Source organism: Crinia signifera, chromosome 11 (assembly GCF_055691185.1).
Source record: "Crinia signifera chromosome 11, ASM5569118v1, whole genome shotgun sequence".
In the NCBI taxonomy this organism is placed as follows: Eukaryota; Metazoa; Chordata; class Amphibia; order Anura; family Myobatrachidae; genus Crinia; species Crinia signifera.
In genome coordinates this window covers 56,565,235-56,586,713 of record NC_139227.1, presented here as the reverse complement: position 1 = coordinate 56,586,713, position 21,479 = coordinate 56,565,235, and the positions used below count along the sequence as shown (strand labels likewise).

The 21,479-nt window shown below is 49.4% G+C and overlaps 1 protein-coding gene across 4 annotated transcripts in view; it reads right to left on the bottom strand.

The window, feature by feature from the left end:
• Positions 1 to 21,479, bottom strand: part of LOC146046056 (cyclic nucleotide-gated channel beta-1-like) — a 415,388-nt gene that overhangs the window by 258,790 nt on the left and 135,119 nt on the right. For 3 of the 4 annotated variants that reach the window (XM_083165226.1, XM_083165228.1, XM_083165227.1), the window contains 3 exons: positions 7,847 to 7,883; positions 7,744 to 7,768; positions 6,354 to 6,368 (listed from right to left, as the gene is read on the bottom strand). In XM_083165226.1, coding sequence (XP_083021352.1) covers positions 6,354 to 6,368; positions 7,744 to 7,768; positions 7,847 to 7,883 — 77 coding nt within the window. The remainder of the gene's footprint in view (positions 1 to 6,353; positions 6,369 to 7,743; positions 7,769 to 7,846; positions 7,884 to 21,479) is intronic. The other variant, XM_083165229.1, reaches the window with a different exon arrangement.

The following is a 21,479-nucleotide window of genomic DNA, read 5'->3' as shown; positions in this document are numbered from 1 at the left end:
AGTCGCAATTGCGCATGTGGAGGCGGCAACAACCTGACAGCTCCTTCGCCAAATTTAAAGAGACCGTCCTACAGATCCTGGGCATGAACCAGAGTGGCCGGGATGAAGATGAGGACTCGACGGAAGGAGAAGCCTGCTACCAGGCCCCAAAAGGGCAAATCACAGACACCCTATACCCGAACAGGGCCGTCACCCAACAGGCACAAGCCCCCGCGGAACCAAGCCCGCTCGAAGTGCTGACTCGCCAGATGTCCGAATTAACGAATAATGTGACGCGCATGTCGCAAAAACTAGAAGACTTAGACAGAAATCAAGGCAGAAGTCGACAGGGGGAATGGCGGCAGGACCGTGGCCCGAGGAATCGCCCAAGATGGGAAGTCACCCGCGAGTCCGGCCGAAGATCAATCTGCCGAAGGTGCCGGCTGAGCGGACACATTGAGAGAAATTGCCCAGAAGCGACTTTAAACGAGGGGACCCCGAGGCAAGGGACCGACCCTCGGGAGGAGACTCACTAACCGGTTCGGCACCACCAGCAGAATGGTGGCCCCGGTACGTCGGGGAATGCCCCCACCTGAGTATCAGGGTGAACGGGGTACAGTTGACAGCCCTGTTGGACACAGGGTCACAGGTGTCCACCATCAGGATCACGGACTTCCTACAGCACTGGGCACAGAAAGACATCGTGTCTCCCCCCGCAACCTGGTTACGCCTACTAGCCAGCAACGGCCAGCCCATCACCTTCCAAGGATATTGGGAAACTGATGTACAAGTGGGAAAAGCCACCCTGGACCAACAGGGGTTCCTAGTCACCACTAACTCCAATGAATACCTACCGCCGGTGATACTGGGCATGAATGTGCTAAGAAATTGCCCGGATGAAGTAGTAGAAGCATTACAGTGGGAAATGAGAACAGCCCCCCCCCCCAAGAGAGGAAGGCTTTGCAGCAAACAGTGCGACTGATCACGGGTCAGCAGAAGTTCATCAACGAACAAGGAGAAGTGGGGAAGGCCCGAATCGCAGACCGCCGCCCGATTCTCCTGCGACCAAACTCAGAGCAAGTCGTCTGGTGCAAGGCCAGGACGGGCCCGGGAGGCAGGGATTACGAAGCCCTGGTCGAATCCTGCGATCCAGATGGTCGACAGCCATTCGCAGTTGCCAGAACCTTGGCGAAGGTGGTCCAAGGGAGAGTACCGGTGAGGCTGCTGAACCCACATCCATACGCAGTCAAACTATACAAGTACTGTCAAGTGGCCAGGATTAGCTGGGTGGACTTCCAGGACATCTTGGGGCGAAGCGTCACGGCGGCTCAACAGGGGGTGACGGAAGGAGAGAGGGACGACAGAGAACCCCCCTGGCACGCAGCCATACAGATCGGAGATGGGGACACCCCGGCCGAAAAGAAAGAGGGGGTCCTCCAAGTTGTGGAACGGAATGCTGCCGCGTTCAGCCAACACCCGAGCGACTTCGGCAGAGCCGAGAAGGTATACCACCATATCCCTACAGGATCGTCTCCCCCGGTCAAAGAAAGGCACCGACCCCTTCCCCGGCCATGTACCAGCCTGTCCGGAATATGATCACCGAAATGAAGGAGGCTGGTGTTATCAAAGAAAGCCATAGCCCCTGGGCGGCCCCCCTTGTGGTCATCAAAAAGAAGGACGGTAGTCTACGCTTCTGCGTGGATTACCGCAAACTGAACGCCGTAACACACAAAGACGCCTACCCACTCCCTAGGATGGAGGAATCGCTCACGGCCCTGAAAACGGCGGAATACTTCTCGACCCTTGACCTGACCAGCGGGTACTGGCAGGTCCAGATGGCCCCAGAAGATAGAGAGAAGACGGCCTTCACGACGCCAATGGGCCTGTTCGAGTTCGACAGGATGCCCTTCGGACTCTGTAACGCCCCCGCCACGTTCCAGCGTGTGATGGAGCACTGCCTTGGGCAGCATAACTTTGAGATGGTGCTCCTCTACCTAGACGACGTGATAATTTTCTCAAAGAGCTATGACGACCACCTGCGGCACCTGGACGAGGTCTTCAAACGACTGATACAAAGCGGTTTGAAGCTGAAGCCCAGCAAATGTCACCTGCTAAAGCCCAGAGTACAGTACCTCGGACACGTTGTTAGTGCGGAAGGCGTGATGCCCGATCCCGAGAAAATCACTGTCGTCAAAGACTGGCCAGCACCCAAGACCGTCAGGGAGGTCCGCAGTTACCTGGGATTCGTGGGCTACTACCGAAGGTTCATTGAGAATTTTGCAAAGGTAGCGTCCCCCCTGCATGAGTTGTTGAGAGGCCAGTCGGGCCATGAACGAAGGGGGTCGGCCTCCGTCACCTGGGGAGAAGACCAACAAGCAGGCTTTCGACCAACTGAAAAGATCCCTGATAGACGCCCCATTATTGGCCTATCCCGATTACGACAAACCGTTTCAACTTTACACGGATGCCAGCAACCGCGGGCTCGGTGCTGTGCTCTCCCAGACCCAGAATGGGCGTGAACGTGTAATAGCATATGCCAGCAGAGGCCTTCGCAAGACCGAAAGGAACTGTGAAAATTATAGTGCTTTCAAGCTAGAGATGCTTGCCCTGGTGTGGGCCGTGACGGAAAAATTTAAGCACTACCTAGCTGCCACCCCGTTTGTGGTCATGACTGACAACAACCCGCTAGTCCATTTGCAAAATGCCAAACTTGGAGCCTTGGAACAGCGGTGGATGTCGCGCCTCGCTAACTACAGGTACACGACAAATTACCGCAGCGGCAAAGCCAACGCTAATGCCGACGCTCTCTCCAGATTGCCTGTAATCGACGCCCCCGAAGAGGAAGGGGACCCGAGCGAAGAGGTGGAGATGCCCTCATTCAGGGTATACAAAGCAAGGAATGTGGTCACCTCGGACCCCCTGTCCGCCACAGAGCCACGCCTCCAGGGAGGTGGACTACTAGACACCCCGACAGTCGACTGGAAGAAGGTTCAGCGCCAAGACCCGGTATTGCAAGAACTCCTGGTGCTGCTACGCCAACGCCGTCAGCTAGACAGGCACCAACGCAAAGACGCTGACCCTGAGCTTGTGAAACTGCTGAGGCACCTCTACAATATACAGTATACAGTATCTCTACAATAACGCCGAACATTGTTCCACCGGCTTCACTCCATACTACTTAATGTTCGGCCGCAAGGGCAAGTTGCCGCAAGACCTGGAACTGGCCCCGATAGAAAGCCCACCAATCCGACCCCAGACCGACTGGGTCCGTGAGCATCAGCAGAGGATTGACGCTGCTCGAGAAGTCGTTACTCAGCGGATGGAGGGTGCCCAGCGTCGGCAAGGAAAGGACTACAACGCTAACAACCGGCCCGAACCCCTGAAAGTTGGAGACTCCGTATGGAAGAAACGGAATCACCGCTCGAGTAAACTCAACGCCATGTGGGAGAATGAACCGTACACAGTCGTCAGAACACCCGCGGGTGACCGATACACCTACGAGATCCGAAAGACCCCTGAAGGACCCATCAACGTGGTGTCAAGGGACCAGCTCAAACTTTGCACTGCCGAAGTCCCAGCAGAATCGAGAGTCTCGCCTGAGGTGGAGGGGCAGGGAACCTGGGGGGCATGCCTTGGGACAGCCCCACTGATATGTTAGTCTTCATGAGTGCCCCAGCACCCTTCCTTCCATGGGTATCCCCCACTCCTGTGGCGGAGGAACCCCTGTCAGTGGCCGGCCATGATTCCCCTGAGGTCAATCCCCCAGTGGTGCAGACACGTAGGTCGGAACGCACAACCAAGGGTGTCCCACCCTTGAGGTATAGAATGTAAAGTACTTTTCTTTGATGATATTGTACGATTGTAAATTGTTCCTTAAACCTTTCTCACCTGAATATACAGTTATTATTTATGCAGAAAAGCCCAGGCCTTAAATGTTTTGTCCTGTACCAAGAGACTGAAACTGGACTACTGTCACTCCCGACATAATGTCTGCGGACTGGCATTTTTCTAGCGGGGAGGCATGTGGCACCCCAGAACCTGGGGGTGCCCCGTTTAGAGCCCCGCCAGGGGTTTGCTTTGTTCAACATTGGTGGGCAGTGGTGCCCTTAACTAAAATGGCGGACGGCCATTCTAGCATAGGGTTGCCAAGCAACCAACCCGACCGGAGCCGCAGATGATCAGGGACCAGGAGGGACTGACCTTGGAACCCTGCTGACGGGGGAAGAGAGTCCGCTGGGATTGGCAGCGGGAAGAGCGGGAACGGAGAGAGGAGGAGAGTGCTTGTGGCGCGAAGAAAAGAGAAACGCCCCGCGCGAGAGGAGGAGAGAAGGGGACGGCGCCTGGGAGAGTGAAGAAGGAGCATGACGGAGCCTGAGGGAGAGAAGCGCGCTGCCGGAGAGGAGGAGATCGGGCAGCGAGGAAGTTTATCGTGAGGCGGCAGAGACCCGGGCGCAGAGGAGTGACATCACCGCCGGGTAGCAGAGACGCGAGACGCCAGGGGACGCGAAAGTGGAGAAGACCCGGAGGCAGCCCGCCCCGCAGTTGCCAGGAACCGGAGAGCCGGCGGAGTCACGGAGTGGGGCAACGCCGCGCCTGCAGCGCCCCCACTAGTGCACCCCGGTGAAGAAGAAGAGGCCCTGCGGAGACACCAGCGGTGTGGAGAGCCGAGTCCCTGTTCGTGACGGGCAGGAGCCTGCAACTGCATCCGGTCACCAGGTACTCGCTCAGCCAGGTTACCAGCCCCAGTGTCACTGCCCTCACTACCACCAGGTGTGCAGCCAGCCTGCCAGCCCCAGTGTCACTACCCTCTTTGCCACCAGACACTCAGCCAGCCTGCCAGCCCCAGCGTCACTACCCTCTTTGCCACCAGACACTCAGCCAGCCTGCCAGCCCCAGTGTCGCTACCCTCACCGTTGCCAAGCCCTCCTTAGAGCTGTTTGCTCCCCACTGTCAGCCACTTGGCCTCTCGCTACTTACTGCAGCCCCTAACGGTACCCGGCTGGGACCAGAAATTAAAGGGACCAGGCCTGTAGCCCAGGAGGAATACCCTGCCTTTCACCGTACTGCCTGCTTCCTCCCTATTGGGAACAATTGAAGAACAGCCTGCCTTTGCCTTGCTACCTAACCCCCCAGTGATTGGGTGGTGGTCACCGGTTCACCGCCACGTTGGGCCAGTGACTACCGGTGTGACACTTATACTTGTTGGCTCAGTGCCAAAATTCAGGGACTCAGTGCCTTTTTGATCTATGGACCTTTTGTTATTGTTTGTACTAAGTGTACAGTGTTACAGTGTTGTAGAAATTCATTTGCAAACCCTTCTTGATGTGTGACCCTTACTCTCTGCTGTGCACAGATTGCTGGCGGTATTGTTGGAGCTGAATATTGTGCGAATTGTGGCCTACGGGTATTATAACTGGCCCCATTGCGCACAATATTTCTATTGTAGAACATTTCATATTACTCCCGTAATATTTGGTAACTTCAGTGTACAGATTGTGTGCCTGTTATTGATTGTCGGTTTTATTGTCATTACACTGATAAATCCTTTCTGTTATAGCGGTGATCTTTCACTTCCTAGCAGTCTAAATAAATCATTCTGATCACCGCCGTAACGTGTGCTGACCGGTTTGTGGGATTGTTTTGGGGTATTGCTTTCCCGGGGACCCTCGCCCCTACACCCTCCGAACTGCAGGCGAGTGAAGCGGCAAGACACAGCGGAGCAGTGCCAGACGGGAGTCCGGAGTCTCAGGTACCGGCCACATACACCTACACGTGATTTGGTTATTTCACACACATACTTTTTGTACTAGCTGTTTCTAGCATAGCATCGCATCGCATGCACAAGGCATACGATGCGATGCTATGTGTGCCAGTTAAGCCCACAACGCACGCCGGGAACGGTGCGTGTGTGGGCTCCATTAGATGGACAAAACCATGTGCACTGCAGGTAAAGCAGATGTAACTTGTGCAGAGAGAGTTAGATTTGGGTGGGGTTTTACTTCAAAGTGAGATCTATATTGTAGTGTAAAAATAAAGCAGCCAGTATTTACCCTGCACAGAAACAAAATAACTCACCCAAATCTAATTCTCTCTGCAGATTTTACATCTGCCCCCCTGCAGTGCACATGGTTTTGTCCATCTAAGAAGGATTTTGTCAGAAAGAGTGAACTAGAATAAGGCCCTATGTGTGTTAGATATTCTCATATTATCAGTGTTGGGGGCTCAGTGTGATTGGGGAATAATTCCGGTTCAATCCCAGAGGTCATTTATCTCCTCTCTGAGGGTCTATGTACTAAGCCATAGAGCGAGTCACCCTGCTGGGATGTGCGCCCCTTATGGGTAATCAGTGTGTGTTACACAGAACAACTACGTACCTGATAGCATCAGTGCTGTGGCCGGCACAGAGAGGGAGAGAGGCTCATGTTAGATAGCTGGTCAACGGCCAACAGGAGGGAAGAGAGGGTGCAGGGGGGCGTTAAGGCCGCAGGAGAGGAGGCTAGGGTTAGGCAGCAGGAGGGGAGATTAGGGTTAGGCTGCAGGAGGGGTCAGGTTAGGGTTAGTTGCGGGAGAGGAGGGTAAGTGTAGGTTAGGGTTAGTTGCGGGAGAGGAGGGTTAGTGTTAGAATGCAGGGAGGGTTAGGCTGTGGGAGGAGAGGGTTATCTGCGGGAGGGGAAAGGTTAGAGTTAGCTGCGGGTGGGGAGGGGTTAGTGTTAGGCTGCATGGAGGGGAGTGCTATCTGCGGGAGGGGACAGGTTAGGGTTAGATGCGGGAGGGGACAGGGTAGAGTTAGGCTACAGGAGGGGACAGGTAAGGGTTAGTTGCGGGAGGGGACAGGTTAGGGTTAGGCCACTGCATGGGAGGGGTTAGTGTTAGGCTGTGGGAGGGTTAGGCTGCCGGAGGGGACGGTTAAGGTTAGGATGCGGGAGGGAAGGGTTAGGGTTAGGCTGCGGGAGGGGAGCGTTAGGGTTAGACTGCAGGTGGGGAGGGGATAGAGTTAGCTGCAGGAGGGGATAGGTTAGGGTTAGGTCGCGGCAAGGGAAGGGGTTAGTGTTAGGCTGTGGGAGGGGAGGGTTAAGGTTAGGCTACATGAGAGTTAGGGTTAGGCTGTGGGAGGGGAGGATTTGTGTTAGGCTGCAGAGAGGAGGGTTTAAGCTGCAGGAGGGGAGGGTTAGGGCTAGGCTGCGGGAGGGGAGCGTTAGGTTTGGGCTGCAGGAGGGGAGGGGTTAGAGTTAGCTGCGGGAGGGGACAGGTTAGGGTTAGGTCGTGGCAAGGGAAGGGGTTAGTGTTAGGCTGCGGGAGGGGAGGGTTAGGCTGTGGGAGGGGAGGGTTAAGGTTAGGCTGCGGGAGGGTTAGGCTGTGGGAGGGGAAGATTTGTGTTAGGCTGCGGAGAGGAGGGGTTAGGCTGCAGGAGGGGAGGGGTTAGGATTAGGCTGCAGGAGGGGACAGGTTAGGGTTAGGTTGCAGGGGGGAAAGGTTAAGCTGCAGGGGGAGAGGGTTAGTGTTAGGCTGCAGAAGGGGAGGGTTAGTGTTAGGCTGTGGAAGGGGAGGGTTAGTGTTAGGCTGTGGGAGAGGAGGGTTAGTGTTAGGCTGCGGGAGGGGAGGGTTAGTGTTAGGCTGCGGGAGGGGAGGGGTTAGGCTGCAGGAGGGGACAGGTTAAGGTTAGGCTGCAAGAGGGGATAGCTTAGGCTGAAGAGGGGGCTGGTTAATGTTAGGGTGCAGGGTGGGCGGCTGGAGCCCTGTGCTGAGACCCAATTGGATGCTCACCTTCCCTTAGAGTCTTTTCGGGTATCTGGAAAGTAAGAAAGATCCTGTTAGAGTTTCCTGTCCTGTGCGCACAGATAATTCCCCCCAATTACTGACATCTCACCTGCTGGGGGCTGCACCTCCTCTTTTGGCTTTTTCTCCTGTCAATCAGAAACAGCCGTGAGCAAATCAGCATGTGGGTTGTGAGCCATAACGCAGACTCGTCGGACCAATGCAGCTGACCAATGTACGGTCATCGTGGGCCAGTTCCAGCTGAGTGTCACGCAGAGAACTGTACTGGGAGCGGCCCCATAACCAATACAAGGATCAGCTGGCTCTTCTACCCAGGGCCTATATCTCTGCTCCTAGACTTACATACATACGAAGACACACAGTACCCCATCTCACAATCTATATATCTGCTCCTAGGCTTACACACACACACACAGTACCCCATCTCACAATCTATATATCTGCTCCTAGGCTTACACACACACACAGTACCCCATCTCACAATCTATATATATGCTACTAGGTTTACACACATATGCATACACACACTCAGTACCCCTAATCACAATCTATATATCTGCTCCTAGGCTTACACAAAAACACACACACAAACAAAGTACCCCTACTCACAATCTATATATCTGCTCCTAGGCTTACACACAAACACACACACACACAGTACCACTACTCACAATCTATATATCTGCTGCTAGGCTTACACACACACAGCCTTATTCTTAATGAGTCAGACGGATACACATTCGTCGGGTGCGTTTTGCTGCTGAATACGCATGCGCACCATACGCATTGTGCATGTGCAATGGCGGCACTCCGCACTCGGACGGACCTCTGCAAATAAAAACTTGCCTCCTAACACGGTCGGTCATTATGGACGTTATGTGGGCGTATCGATGGGCACGGTCTGAAAAGTGGGCAAAACCAGGCGTAAACCAGGGCGTACACATGGGTGTGGACCAAAAGTGCAGGGCGGTGGCTTCGGACTGCTCACCAAGCGGTCATGCCGCTACAGCACCAAAACCTTAGCAGAAAAAAGCAGCTGTCATGCCTCGTAGGCCACCAGTTTATCAACACCGCATTCGCTCGGGCAATCAGCACACACCGCAGCCAAAATACTCCCAGCTGCACACAATACTAACCCAGTCCTCTGGTCAATGTACTTTAATTAACCCAAGTCATTGCAGACCACACACCCAGAAGGTAGACATTTGAAAGAAACTTGCTTGCATTCATATCTATTATTAATGCCATTGCTTGCAAGTGCAAAGACATCTTTGTGATATTTGTGTTTTTTTGCCATTTATACATCTGCACCCTTAAAACATAAGTGTGTTTCTCCTGTTAAGACAGTACTAGTCACAATTAAAAGTAGTCGACGTGACTACTCTCATACTTGCAAACATAACCATCATGTAATTACATGACACACATCTATATGATCATGTACTCCAAGTTGGGTGTGGTATAACACACCGACAGTCGGGATTCCAACAGACATTAGCGTGACATCGGAATCCCAACTGCACAGTGGGGGGGAGCGCTACGAAGCCCCTTGCAGGCTTGCTGCGCTCGCCACGCTGTCTATTTTATTCTCCCTCTATGAGAATATTTTAGTATTATTGTTACAGGAATGAACACGTGTGCAATGTGTCTAAACAGCATTGATGGATGCTAATGGAAATATGTCCAGAACAGTCCCAAAAAAATATTCAAAAAGCTATTTCAAAATACATGTTTGGTAACACATCAGTGAACTTCAGGGCCGGACAGGGACCAGAAATTGTCCCTGGCATTTTGAGCACACAGGCCCACCTGCAGCAAGCGGGAACCTTGTGTGGCGACAAGGGGGCGTAGCCTCCTGAAAAGGAAGTGTGGCTTCACAAAAAGTAGGCATTACACATTATGGAAAACACCGTTATGCCCATTACACATTGCTGCACACTGTATTGCCCACTACAAATTATGACACACAAGTAATGCCCATATTATGCCATTAGTAATGTCCCTTACACATAATTCCCCCAAGTAGTGCACCTTAAACATTCCACCCTTACACACATGCGCAAACCTGAAACCTGCTTCAAGTTGATCTGAATCCCCCCAATGTTGCTAAACAGCATCCAAACACTTCACTATACTGCAATGTCAGTGAGAGTGTGATATATATGTGTAGAGTAAATAGCAGAGAATAATACCCCTTTTACACTGCCGCAAAACCCTGGTTTTTCGGCAGGTTAGACCCGGGTCAGCGACGGTGTAAATGGGACCTTTACACTGGACTTATACCCATGTCCTGACCTGGGTAGAACACGGCTAGGACCTGGGTAGAGGGCAGTGTAAATGGGTACGCCGGGTCATCCGACCTGGCTCCAATTTACATCAATGGGGGACATGCCAACTGGGGACTGCAGCGTCCTCAGGTTGGACGGGGGGGGGGGGGGGGGGCAGACAGCCTACGCTGCTGTCTGCTATACTCTGCAGACAGCAGCGGAGGCAGCAGAGAAGGTGAATGGATGCCTGTGTGCGGCATCCATTCACCTCCCGGACGACGGCTGGGGGGGGGTGGATGGGGACTTGTGGCAGCCCAGCAGCTTACCTTGGTGCTGGGCTGCCCCCATCATGGCGATCAGTGTTTCCAGCGGGGATCACCGCGGTCCTGGCACTTGGAGATGATGTCATCTCCAAGCACCGCCCACTGCGGGTGGGCACCGCAGTGTAAACGGTGTAAATCCCGGATCCGACCCGGCTTGGATCCTTCTTCCAAATGCTGGGTCGGATAATTATGGGACCCAGCAAGTGACTGCAGAAGGTCATCACATCACATGTGTAGTCAGCAGGCAGCGCATGCATGGCAGCATTATGGAGGCATAAAATTATATGACGAGTCTAAAATAACAGACAATTCTACAGATGTTTCAGACTCCTTGAATCACTGGCTGAGATTAGAAAAGTCATCAGCCTGATGGTCAGCAATATGGAGTCGCGACCCCATGATGAGATGGTCGGGACCCACTTTGGGGTCAGGACCCACAGTTTGAGAACAGCGGATTTAGCACATAGTACTTAAGGTATCTAGCTACACCCACTATTTTAAGAAAGATAAATACCCCTACAACACTGGATTTACAAATAATCTATTTAGGTTAGATGACATATTTGCCCTTCAACCAGCATTAGGTTTTACCATATATGTATCCCAGAAAATAAATACACACCGGACTTATTTGTATTATTTTTGAATTTCACCTTTAACCCTTTATTTTCACAAATATCTCTTTTTTTTACATATTTCTTTTAATCTTTCGCTGATTATAGCTAATATTTTTGGCACTTACCATATATACTCAAGTATAAGCTTACTTTTTCAGAACATTTTTTATGGTGAAAAAGACCCCCTCGGCTTATAGAGAGAGGGTCCCACTTGAGTCAATAAGTTTTCCCAGTTTTTTGTTGTATAATTAGGTGCCTCAGCTTATATTCTGGTCGATTTATACTCGAGTATATATGGTATGTTAGTTGGCCGCCCACTAAGCTTTATGCTTAGTTTTACGCGTCCCCTCGCGGTAGTTTAGTTTACGTTACTTTTTTTTCTTGGGCCACTCCGTGAATCAAAAGCTAAGTGCCCCTTGTAGGAATAGTTATTAAATTAAATAAAATTATTTATTTTTTCTAAGCAGATTGCCAGCCAGGGGTGGTGGGAGAATATGCAACTCATTTCACAATCATGATTGCAGGCGCTTTAGTGGGTGGGGGACAATTTACATGTACTTACTGCGACTCCTGCTCCCGCTTCTCGACTCTCCTGTTCCTGCTTCCACTCACTGCCGCTGCCACCCCTGATGATCCTGCTGTCATGCTTGTCGCTTCTCTGCTGCACAGAGCCATGGCCCACTGGTGCTGCTCCCACTGCCGCATCTTCAGCAGTCCTCGACTTTCTATGACCACCGCTACCCACACAGCCCCGCGGTGGCCGGGATTGAGATAACATGATGGCTGTAATGACGGCTATGTCACAACATAGCCGTCCCTGGGACATTTGACTCGTGCATGCTCAGTCCATTTTTTCCCCCAAACAGGATGGAAAACCCCAGCACAGGGGTGGGACATGGCCGCGAGCCGGCTATACTGCGACCGGACTCTGGCGCAGTGCTGGGACCCGGGAACGAGTCTGACTGTGAGTGACCTTGAAGTCAGCTCACAGTCAACACCTGATGTAGGCGCAAAGTGGCAGCAAGGACGTGTGGGCACTCAGCCCTCAAAATCGGAGCACAAGGCCATCGGCCCTTCTGTCATTTGCCAGAAGTGCCAGATGGCCAGTCCGACAGTCATTACCCCGACGTCATGGGGAGGATTCCGACATCGGGGAAATGACTGTCGGAATCCCGACACCCCGTCACCCAGAAGTGTGGTGACCACACCAACTGACGCTATCACTAACCTGCCCAGCCCTCCAGCCATAATTATCCTCAAATGCGTTGCCCGGCAAACACGAAGGCCGGTTTCACACAGTCCAGCTCCTGATGGACGGCGAAATCCCGCACGGCCAGGGAGCCGTGCCGCACACATTAGTTGTGAATGGACACTATTGTGAGTGTCCATTCACACGGGACGGCCACAGCCCGGCCGCACGGTTGCAGCCGGATCCCGCCACTGGAAGGGATGGCTGCCGGGCTGTGGCCATCCCCTCCATGATAAATTACTGTGTGCTGCACGGCTTCCTGGCCATACGGGTTTTCGCCGCCCGGCAGGAGCCGGAGCGTGTGAAATAGCCCTAAGTATGGTAAGTGACAGCCGCTACCCAGCATCCCTGGTTGACAAGCAACAGGCCCAAGGATGGAAACAAACGATATTTATATCTATCATCTTTAAATACTCCAAGAATTGGAGATCTCATTACAACATCCCTGATATATTTTATCAATTGCTCTATTTTTATGTATTTTTATGTATTATGTGATAGATGTATTAATATGCTATTAATGTATTAATATGCTATTAATTAAATATTAATTGTTGAGAACCATCTTGTCGTATTATTGGAAGCAGCTAGCGCTGGCACATCTTTTGTTTCTCTACATATACCTCTTGGGCTTGACTACCCAGTGCCAGCTGCTATTGATAGCGCACCACTCCACCCCCATTGTTTTCTTCCTTAAGAATACAATGGAAGGAAACAATAAAACACCACGTTCAACATTTACCATAACCAGGAGCAAACACCTTAACCAGGAGCTCGCTATCCATATTACCCACCCCCCGGATCTTTTCAATGAATACACAATCTTGTGCAAGGATATACAGGGAGGTGAGCACCAGATGCTTAGGAAATGGTAGTCTAGCTGTGCCTCCCCCATCCACTCAACTTTTTCTTGAGATTACACTTGAAATCATGCCACCTACAAATGAGACATATCGGATGAATACCTAATAAACAATTTTTTGTCATGTTGTCGCCATCATTTGCAGTCAATTTAAAGCATTAACGTTCTACCTACATCAATGTACCCATTTTACATGGTGTGTTAATGACGCACCAATCCATATCACACCAATCCAAATACACATATTGGTGAAATGTGTAAGGTCAATTAATCTATATGTTTAACCCCCATACTTAGGTTAATTTGACAGTAAGGGGTGCTACACCCCATGGGGTGAAATATACTAATATGTGAAATACACTTCACAGGTCATGTTGCTATGGGCAACCAATCACATCCTGTCTACTATATTCTAGAGGGTGGTAAATAAATAAGAAGTAGCTTCTAATTTGTTGCCCATAGCAACATGACCTGTGAAGTGTATTTCACATCTAAGTAAATTTCACCCCATATGTCTTACACATTTAACCATCATTTTTCCAAGCTATTTGTGGGTAGTGGGTAAACTTAAACAATGGTTTATTTGGCCTGTATTGGTTATGAACCTTGCCTTATCCACACTGTGATCACTATACAGGTGAACATACACACTGTCGCTGCGGGAGTGCATTGTGCATGCCACTATAAGACATACACATCGTGCGATGCGATGAACACTACAATGCACACCACAGTAGCAGTGTGCATGTGCACTATCACAACACCTGAACAAACACACCTCTTTTGACAGTTGCACACAAGTCAACATTTACCAATTCCATACTAGCAGATACACATTTGTCCTTAAAGCTGATTGGAGTTTTGACATAAACAAATACATTAGTACAAACGCACACTTGCCTTGGATGCATACACTCAAGGTCACGGTGCTGTGGTGCCACCTTATTGACTTCCTCCATTATTTTCTCCCAGATTTTCTCCTTTGCTGAGGGCGTCAGCTTCTTGTTTGACATTTCTATCCATTCCCGTGCTCGGGGTACCAAAATAACAAGTTCCACCTCTAGAAATGCTAAGTTCTTTTGTTTTCATGTGACCTCTGACTGCCAGGATTACTTTCTGATGCACAGACAGTGCTGGCCTGGCTTATCACTTGCGAAGGTACCTGCTGTGATCCAGATGTTTCTGCTGATGCCATATTTTGTCCTGCCTGTGAGGTGGTGCCTTGCTCCTCACTCCTCAGCTGCTCCTCGGGCCCACTGACGCACGCTAGCGGTTATCTAAATCATTTTGGCTAGTATGATCTCTGGGTCCGAAATTGCAGATTCAGTCTTGGATCAAGACATGTTAGCAGCAAAGGGTCCTTCTGTTTGGGCCTCTATAAATTCGCCTAAAACAACCCTCCCCCCACCCTCCCACGCAGCGCTACATACTCAAACGGAGAACATTTGGATTACACACACCAGAAACACACCGAAAACACGGCTAACGAACGCATGTGTGCAAGCAATTAATTACACACAAGCCAAGTAGAATTCAGATAAATATGTTATTAGAGAACATGCCCCACAGTGTTGAAGTGTCATTCCTTAATCAATATGTACTTTGTCCTTTTGTATATGTATTAGGGATGTGCACTGGCCACTTTTCGTGTTTTGTATTTTGGGTTCTGATTACCTTCAGGTTTTGGGTTCTAATGGGTTTTGCCAAAACACCCCTTAAACGTTTTGTGTTCTGATTTTTGGGTTTTGGGTTCTGATATTTTTTTTTTTAAAGCATAAAAACTTTTTTGCTCCTACGCTATTATTCACCTCAATAGCATTCATCTAAACTCATTTCCAGTCTATTCTGAACACCTCACACCTCACAATATTGTTTTTATGCCAAGAGGTTGCACAGAAGTAGTTGGATAACTATGATAAGAGACACAAGTGGGTGGTACAAACACTAGACTGATACGGCACACTTAATAGCACCCCTGGACTGATATGGCACACTTAGCATCACCTCTGGACTGATATGGCTTACTTAGCATCACCCATGGACTAATACAGCACACTTGGCAGCACCCCATGAATTATGCGGCAGACTTGGCTCATCCCAGGAATTCTTTGCCAGACTTGGCTCACCCCTGGACTGATATGGCACACTTAGCATCACCCCTAGACTAATACAGCACACTTGGCAGCACCCCATGAATTATACGGCAGACTTGGGTCACCCCAGGAATTATTTTGTAAACGTCACTCACCCCTGGACTGATATGGCACACAGCATCACCCCTGGACTGATACGGCACACTTAGCATCACCCCTGGACTAATACATCATACTTGGCAGCACCCCATGAATTATACTGCAGACTTGGCTTACCCCAGGAATTATACGGCACAGATGGTGGCACCCCTGACCTGATACAGCACACGTGATGGCACACATGGTGTCAGGACCACCATCTCAGCTACCCTGGCTCCCTGTGCTGTCCCGGTCCTACAGACCTCTGATATGCTACCCTCTGTCTTGGTGCTCACCTCCGCTGCTGATGTCCATGCTGGCTGTCTGCGTTCCGACACTCTGTCACCACCAGGTGGCAGCTGTGGTGTGCAGTCTCCTGCTGTATGGGCTCTGGGTGGCGTGAGGCATGAGCCGCCATGATGGTGTCCGTGTCATGTTAGGCCTCTGGCTGGGAAGCGCTGGCTGCAGCGCCACCGCGTATATCCTCCGCTGGCTGGTTTCTGTCGCCACATCTGGCGGTGGCCATCTTCTTGGTTGCTACAGCCTATGCTGCGTGGCTCCAAAAGGTGAGGTCACATGCGCAGCCAATCACCGCTCAGCTCTACCCTTAAAGTCTGACTAGCCGGGCCAGACCGGCAGTCAGTACAATGATTACTACCCACTAACATCATTGATCACTCCTGGCTATCCCTGTAGTATCCACTACAGCTCTCCTTCGCATCCTGGTGAAAGTCTTCGCTGATCTCCCTGCTTATCGTCCACTGCTCCACCATATCATCACGGAACCCTCTGCCGCCTATTAGGTGTGCGCCCAAAGGGTGTCATCTTCTTCCTTTATTCCTGACGGTTATTATCCGTGGTCGCATCCCTGGTCCTGCAGCTACAATCTCACTCAGCACAGTTTCAACTGGACTTCATCTTCTTCTCTTTCATCCAATCATCCAATCCTTCATCCAATCATCCAATCCTTCATCCAATCATTCAACCATCCAATTCTTCATCCAATCTTTCTTCAATCATCCAATCCTGCAATCATCCAATCATTCAACTTCCCAATCATCTTCAAGTTCTCCAATAAGTATTGTTTATTATTGCCTTCTTTCAGTTTATCAACATCTACAGTTATTCTTTATGCCATCATTCATATCTTGTACCGCAGTATCTTTATTAAAAAAAGTTTAACATTTTATCCAATTGCTTCACTCCAATCTGTCGTTCATGCAACAGCCCTACATTAAAGCACCCAGCCTCAGTTACACTCCAGCTGGTGCTTCACGAAACGTGACACTGCCTAGGCGCTGTGAAGCTTGGCGGCGTATATGTTCCCTGTGTGATAACTGTACTGTCCCTGCCTATATTGTTACCTACCTGGCTGCTGCAACGACCAGTGGCGCCGCTGATGGCTGCCTAGGTGCTGTGCAGCTCGGCGAGTATGTGTTCCCCGCATGTAATGTCTTAAACAAATGGATGTAATGCCTCCCCCCCATCCCCCATCCCTGCTCAATGCTGCACTGTAATCCACAAAAAAATCCTAGTGTGCGCAAGCACAAATGGCTAATAAAGTTAATTCTGATGTTTATATCTAGATCACATTGCTGCTAGGTGGTACCATGGTATATATATATATATATATATATATATATATATATATATATATATATATATATATATACATATATACATACACACACACAGTACCCCTACTCACAATCTATATATCTGCTCCTAGGCTTACACACACACTCAGTACCCCCACGCACAACACACACACACACATATACATATATATATATAGTCTTTTCCAATTGCATAGGGTATGCAAAAGATAGGACCAGCACATCCAGTAAATGTAATAAGCAATTTAATGAAATAACACAGGCATAGTACTCATCTGATTAGACAGGCATAGGCAGCTTAATCCAGCTGGAAGCAGCATATCACATTAGCCATAGAGCCAAGCATGTCCCCTGACGGGCCGTTTCGGCGCTCTTGCGCCTTTCTCAAAGGGTAACCACAATTGCAAGGGTCTAGTGAGCACTGTTAAGTCAGTGGGCTGTACCATTTCTTACCTGGAGCAGGTATCGCACCAGCGCCATCCCCCTCCATGCCGCCGTCTGCACCGCGCCATCGCACCCGTCCACAGCGTCATCCTCCCCTATCCGGAACCAAAAAAACGGAAGAGGAACTAACAAAGTGGTCCAAGGGCGCGGGGGCACCATACAGGCTGACGCACAGACCGGAAATGGTCAGTGATGCGTCCCCGTTACCAGGGTAACGCGGGTACATTCCACGTCCAAACATAAACAAAAATTAATATAACCACATCGCAATCCGCGGAGCAAACCACACTAATATATCATGTAGAATATTCCTTACACCATATCTAGGAGTTTCCTTTTACTTAATCTTGTGGTTCTACAATTATATGCGGCTCCGTCAGGATAGCAACAAAATAATAAACATACATAAACGGGACAAAAAGGAAACTTATGAAAAAACATCTAATAGCAGAACAGATAATAAAGATAAGTAGGACTGCTTGTAACTGGGTCATGGATCAAATTATGATCCAAATGACTCCACCAGGTATCACCTCTCAAAGAACTAGATAAAGATAGACATATTAATCTCTTCATTAAGTCCGTGCGGGGCCAGTGACCGTAGGTTATATATCCACTGGCTCTCACGTTTCAGGAGTAATTTGTGACGATCGCCCCCTCTTCTCAATGGGGGGATATGGTCGATGGGCATAAATTTAAATTCGCTCATCTTATGTCCCAAGCATGCGAAGTGCCTTGCAACAGGGGGAGTAGTGTTCTCAACTTTTAAAAGTGCTTTCTTCACAGAGGATCTGTGGGCTGCGATCCTTTCTTTTAGTGTGCACACTGTTTTCCCCACATGGGCACAAGACAATATATATAACGTATCTTGTATTGCAGTCCATGCGGTGTCTGATATCGTACGTACGACCTGTCAGGACATGCTGCCAGCTGCTGCCTGTGATTATATGCTTGCAATTGACGCACCCCGGGCATCTGAAGGACCCTTTTCTACTACTGAGCCACGTTTCGGGTCTGTCCACCCTTGGACTAATGTCTGAATAGACATGTTTAATATTATAATATTAATAATAATAGTCTGTTTAATATTCTGGCTTCGTTTGTAGCAGAACATCGTTTTTTTTTTGCACATATCCCCTATTGTGGGGTCCGTGCTAAGGATGTGTCAATGTGTTATCATGGCTGACCGCAATTTGCCAGACGTAATCGAGTACGTATTCGAGAACATCATTCTCTCCTCCTTATCCTTCTTCTCTGATGTTAAACTGAGAAGGTCATCTCGTCTCAAGGCAAGGCATCTCTCTCTTGCATGCTCAACATCCACTTTAGCATAGCCTCTATCCAGGAAGCTTTTGCTCATGTGGTCCAGGACACCGGACAATTCATCTTGGCAGGAGGTGATCCGTACTGCCCTAAGCAATTGGGCATATGGTAGCCCGGCTTTGAGTGGTTGAGGGTGAAAACTTGTTGCTAAAAGCAAACTATTTTTGTCCGTAGGCTTTCTATACAGTCGAGTAACGAATCGATCCTCCACAATCGACACAGAGACATCCAAGAAGTCTATCGACTGATAACTAGCACTATGGGTGAACCTGATGGAGCCAGGGAGGGAGTTAAGCTGCATGACGAACTCATCTAGGAGCTCCACACTACCTGTCCAAACAAAAAAGAAATCATCGATGTATCGAACATACATTGAAATGAAACAAGAAAATTTGGCATCTGACATGATGTAACGACTTTCAAAATCATACATAAAAAGGTTCGCATACGATGGGGCCATGTTTGACCCCATCGCAGTCCCCTTAAGCTGTAAATAAAAATTATTATCAAAAAGAAAATAATTTTTATGTAAAATGACATCAATAAGCAAAATCAAAAATTCAGATGCCGGACCATTGTAGTGTGTGCTCCCAGTAATCGTCCGCCGGATCGCAGCCACTCCCTCCTCATGACCTATGTTCGTATACAAGCTGGTAACATCCATTGTCACCAGCATACTGTTGGAGAGTGGCCTGTCAAACATCAACAGCTTGTTAAGAAAATGGGTAGTATCTCGCAACCAGTAGGGAGTGTTCTGGACTACAGATTGGAGGTGGAAATCCACATACTGGGAAATAGGTTGGCGCAGTGAGCCAATTGAAGAAATAATCGGCCGTCCGGGGGGTGATGACATCGATTTATGTATTTTGGGTAGAACATAGATGAGGGGAATCCTCGGAAATTCCTGTGTAAGGAACTCCGCGATCCCCTCATCTATCCACCCATTGGACAACCCAAGACTGATCACAGAGTCAATTTCTGCCTTATACTTGCCGGTGGGATTGAAACAAAGTTTCTTGTAGCAGGTGGCATCCGATAATTGACGCATAACCTCATCAACATGTGCCTCATGGTCCAACACCACTATCCCCCCGCCTTTGTCGGCGGGGCGGATAATGATGTTTTTATTTTCACGTAATGACTTCAATGCCATATGTTCTTCACGTGAAATATTGGACCGTTGGATATGCGCTTTCCTCACCACGGGAAGTATGTCATTGCGCACCAATCGCATGAATGTCTCAATGGAGGCATTGTTGCTGGGAGGGTCAAAGGTGGAACGTACCTTAAATGGGTTAACCTCACCGCTCAGTGTATCAGTCTTGTGTTTGGAAAAATGGTCCTTCAGAGAACACTACTCCCCCTGTTGCAAGGCACTTTGCATGCTTGGGACATAAGATGAGCGAATTTAAATTTATGCCCATCGACCATATCCCCCCATTGAGAAGAGGGGGCGATCGTCACAAATTACTCCTGAAACGTGAGAGCCAGTGGATATATAACCTACGGTCACTGGCCCCGCACGGACTTAATGAAGAGATTAATATGTCTATCTTTATCTAGTTCTTTGAGAGGTGATACCTGGTGGAGTCATTTGGATCATAATTTGATCCATGACCCAGTTACAAGCAGTCCTACTTATCTTTATTATCTGTTCTGCTATTAGATGTTTTTTCATAAGTTTCCTTTTTGTCCCGTTTATGTATGTTTATTATTTTGTTGCTATCCTGACGGAGCCGCATATCATTGTAGAACCACAAGATTAAGTAAAAGGAAACACCTAGATATGGTGTAAGGAATATTCTACATGATATATTAGTGTGGTTTGCTCCGCGGATTGCGATGTGGTTATATTAATTTTTGTTTATGTTTGGACGTGGAATGTACCCGCGTTACCCTGGTAACGGGGACGCATCGCTGACCATTTCCGGTCTGTGCGTCAGCCTGTATGGTGCCCCCGCGCCCTTGGACCACTTTGTTAGTTCCTCTTCCGTTTTTTTTATTCCGGATAGGGGAGGATGACGCTGTGGACGGGTGCGATGGCGCGGTGCAGACGGCGGCATGGAGGGGGATGGCGTGGTGTGATACCTGCTCCAGGTAAGAAATGGTACAGCCCACTGACTTAACAGTGCTCACTAGACCCTTGCAATTGTGGTTACCCTTTGAGAAAGGCGCATGAGCACCGAAACGGCCCGTCAGGGGACATGCTTGGCTCTATGGCTATTGTGATATGCTGCTTCCAGCTGGATTAAGCTGCCTATGCCTGTCTAATCAGATGAGTACTATGCCTGTGTTATTTCATTAAATTGCTTATTACATTTACTGGATGTGCTGGTCCTATCTTTTGCATACCCTATGCAATTGGAAAAGACTGTTCTATTCTATGACCTGGCACTCCCTATGGTTTTCTGCTAGAGTGCGTCTCCCACCTGCAACATATATATATATATATATATATATATATATATATATATAAATGGATACTCCAGGGGCTTATGGTAGGGCTCCCAGAAATAAGGCGGCACTCACGGAATTTGATAAATCAGATCAATGTATTAATGGTGACACAACCGTGTCATGCGTCTAGTCGACGTTTCAAGGTCTCGCAGGACCTTTTCATCAGGACGTGCAGGGGTGAATAAAGTGCTGTGCATAAGGGGGTGCAGGGCAATCTCTTACCTATTTGTAGCCTTCTAACGTCTGTGTCCTCCTCGCTGCCGCTGCATCACCGTTGCTAACTTCCGGGAGCACTGTCAACACCCACCGGTGACGTGCGATGGTTGCCAGGCCAA